General features: G+C 37.3%; 1 protein-coding gene across 1 annotated transcript; it reads right to left on the bottom strand.

The window, feature by feature from the left end:
* Positions 1-1,526: 1,526 nt before the first annotated feature.
* Positions 1,527-3,543, bottom strand: LOC146921907 (F-box/kelch-repeat protein At3g23880-like). Its single transcript, XM_085710803.1, has 3 exons — positions 3,384-3,543; positions 2,166-3,300; positions 1,527-1,973 (listed from the first exon to the last, which is right to left on the bottom strand). Exons 1-2 carry the CDS (start codon positions 3,388-3,390, stop codon positions 2,195-2,197), a joined length of 1,113 nt encoding a protein of 370 aa, XP_085566929.1. The 5' UTR covers positions 3,391-3,543; the 3' UTR covers positions 1,527-1,973; positions 2,166-2,194.
* Between the last annotated feature and the right edge of the window lie 244 nt (positions 3,544-3,787).

Raw genomic sequence — 3,787 nt, 5'->3', positions numbered from 1 at the left:
GATCATGTTGAAGATCTTTTGCACTATCATAGGGATTTCCCCCTCTCTACTTATATATGGAGATCATTCTGGTATATAGTAGTACAACTTTCCTCCAGGAGCTACGAACTCACTCATGGCTCAAAAAAGGTCTTTGTCTTTCGGGCCCTCTGATTTTTGTGCCAAGCAACTAATGTATTTGGAAAGCACAGAATGCAGAGTGTCTTGGTATTGAGTAGGTTAGCTATGATCAATCGCGACACAATGTTGGGAGCTATATTAGTTATCTCTCGACATCCTTGGGTGGCAGTCTTCTCTCTCGGCTGTAGCAACGTTCGACCTCCTGGCACCCCTCCCGTATGAAGGCTACGATTCTCAATGTTGATTGGAGCAGTTTTTGTAACCCCGACCACACTTGCTTTGGAGGTTTCATGGGATAAAGGGCACTGAAATGTTATTTGTTACTCTAATTCCTTGCATTCTATGAACTTAATTCAATCTCCTCTCGATGATTGACATGTTTATGCAAGTATCACTAGTAATATCAAGGATCTCCTTCATCTTCCTTGGAATGTGCGCAGCTCGCCCACACCCTTTGAGAAGAAAACGAGTGTGCGGATTTTTTAGCTAAGCATGGTGTCAATGAAGACTCTTCTTGGTGCAACTTCGAGAACCTCCTCCCGAGCTTGGAAGATTTACTTCTTGTTGATGCTTCTAGAGTGTTGTTTTTAAGGTTGTAAACTAGTTTTTTTCTCTATTTGTTTTCTCCATGAACCTAAAAAAAAAAAAAACTTAACTGCACTTTTCCCCCATCTTTTGTTAATTGTGCGATTTTGCACCCCTTATTTTTTTTTCGAGCGATTTTGCACCCCATCTTTTGCCAATTGTTTTTTGTTAAAAATCATCATTAAAAGAGGGGAAAGGGGCAAAAGATGGGGTGCAAAATCGCACAATTGGCAAAAAGATAGGGAACAATAGTGCAATTAAACACAAGAAGGTCCATCTAACCATAAAAGAGGCAAAAAGATGGGGTGCAAAATCGCTCAAAAAAAAGAGGGGGTGCAAAATCGCACAATTATCAAAAGAAAAGGGTGAAAAGTGCAATTAAGCTCGAACTCGAAGTAGCGCACTAGCTCCATTGTTAATATGTTGGAACCTAGTTTCTGCTCCTGCTATAGATTATATGGACTAACTAATAACAAATTAATCAGTCAACAAGGATTGCAGTGAATTAGTGCGCTATTTAGTGGTTCGTTTTTACAAAGAGAATGTTAGCATTCTGGCATCAAAACCCTTCAAATCATTAAGAACCTATGGTTCTGCAACATTTGCAGTGAATTCACCTTGTTTCATTTAGAAAAAGCAAAACACAACTTTCACATTACATGCTTCTGAGAGTCCAAAAATAAAGCAGAATAAAGTTCATATCATTGAAGTTACTATGAATTGGTTAAAACGTACAATGTCATACATGCTCAAACATTTAACAGTAAAAAGGTAAATAAGCTTAAATTTAGAAAACTCAACCAATAAATCATGTTCACAAATTCAACATAAGACTCCAAATAAAATTAAATTTAAAAACAATATGAAATAACATCTTACAAAGATATGAAAGTATTCAAAACAAAACAAATCCAAAACTACATGTTTGAAATATCAAAATAAAAATTAGAGGGCATTTTTTCATCAAAATCTTGAATAAGTCGCATGTTGGTAGCTCGGTTGATGAGCTAAGTAACACCTATTGAGTTTTAAGAAGGGGATATTCAGAGTTTAAACCCTCACAACAAACATAACTCGTAACTTATTAGTATTACTTCTCCTATAAAAACAAGGGTCTTTCATAAAGCAAAATAAAAATATAGTCCAAAATCAACCTTCCACATTCTATTCACCATTTGATTCCTTCTCCATGTCAGGAGCATGCTGTCTCACGAGAATCAATATCAATATCAGACTGCATTTATGCTGCCTCATGAAAATCAGTAGACCTGCAACACATAAACAAGTCCAAAATAGAATAAAACCAGAAACCAGCAAACTGCAACAAGTCTCATAATCAAAATGCTTCCAAACCAACCAAATGTTATTTAAAACCTGTGACATGCAACTTACAAAACACAAATACAGCCACCATAAATTTTACATAAGTGGCAAAATAAATAACACAAACAGAAACTAACCATATATATGTTGCGGTTGAATCTCATGCTTAAGGTGATATTAAACTCTCAATGTAGACTTTTGGGTTCGTCAACCGACTCCTATTTTCAAACTCTGGAATATTGAAAGTATCAATTTTGGAATCGTAAACAATTAACTGTTGTGTCCTTTTCCAATCATGGAGTTCTACTAATATTTGGTCATGCTCAGAAATATATAAAGTCCTGATATCGCACATTTGACCTCCCACAAAAGAAACGCTGTATAATTTAGTCCAAGACTCTTTAATTCCATATTCCTTCATAATCCAAACATCCAAATCCAGATCACTAGTTAGATAGATGCACAAGCAATCCCTCAAAACCTCCAAACTCCTATACTTGTCACTGTCCCCATCAGGAATCTGAATTATTTGATATGACTCCTTCTCCAAATCAAGAGAAACAATTGCAGGCAAACCACGATCAAAATCCTCACATGCCAACCAATTAACAGTGTCTTTCACAAATATTCCTGGTCCACCAATGTGTCCGGAAAATGGAAAGTCTTGTATCCTTCTCCAATAATCAGTGCCCAAAGTATGAACACTAATTTCATTTTTTTCGCTTTCACGGGAGAAGTAAACAATGATGATCTTATAATTATCAATAAACGGATCATACCCAAAGCTATAGTGTGTAAAACATATTCGACCTTGATATCCCAAAGGAGGCACTCTCTTGAATTTTCTAATGGAAGGGTTCCACAAAACAATAAAATTATCCTTAGAGGTGGAGGGGGTGAAACACAAGATACCATCACATGTGCGCATACTCCAACTAAAGGTGTTGAGAATGAAAGGGTGACTAAGTTTTGTAAGGGTAACCCTAAAAGTTGAAAAAGAGGAGACTGGGGAATCTAGGAGATGTAATTCCCCTAAGTTATCCCTAGATTCTAGGATTAGGTGGTGGCGCGTTGTTGACAAGCGAAGGTGCTTCTTGGCGAATTTGGGATCGGTGATTAGAGAATTGAAGGACTTGGAAAGACACCGAAGTTGCAAGAGTAACTTAATGGGAAGTCTGCACAGAATTTCTGCAACCAGATCGAACGGTAGTGGTGGCGTTGATATTAGGTTTGTTTCGGTCGACGAAACAGATTCGCCGTTGTCGTTGCTACCTGGAGTATCAGAGAAGTGAATTTTTTAATCAAAAGAAAATGGTGTGGGGAAAAAACTAATATGATCTGATCTATTTACGTACCTTGCATGGCTGAGACGCGAGAGAAATTAGGGCAGTGTGATTGCTGAGATCCCGACTGCGCCGGGAGAAGGAGGTGAAATTAGGTTTCCAGGGGAAACCATACAATTCTTTGTTTACGGCGTTAATCTTTGTTAGTCCCAAACAAAAATAAAAATTTCAATTTGATCCCTACCACCACCAACTAGGGCTGAACTCCTTTAATTTTTGAAAAAATGCTAAATAACACGACATCAACTTGTCGTGGAATCCGCACGACATGTATTCCACCGGCACACAATTTTAGATTTTTTCATTTATTTCAATTAAAATTTATTTAGACAAAGGAGGTGATGCCACTTAATATGTCGTGCGGGTCGTGGGATGCATTTTATCGTGCACAATAGCAATTCTCATTTTTTTTACTA

The sequence above is a fragment of the Medicago sativa genome, chromosome 5 (genome assembly GCF_051527215.1).
Source record: "Medicago sativa cultivar Bolivia chromosome 5, Bolivia_mono, whole genome shotgun sequence".
Classification (NCBI taxonomy): Eukaryota; Viridiplantae; Streptophyta; class Magnoliopsida; order Fabales; family Fabaceae; genus Medicago; species Medicago sativa.
Note: the sequence above shows the minus strand (reverse complement) of the source record. Positions and strands in the feature narration are given on the sequence as shown.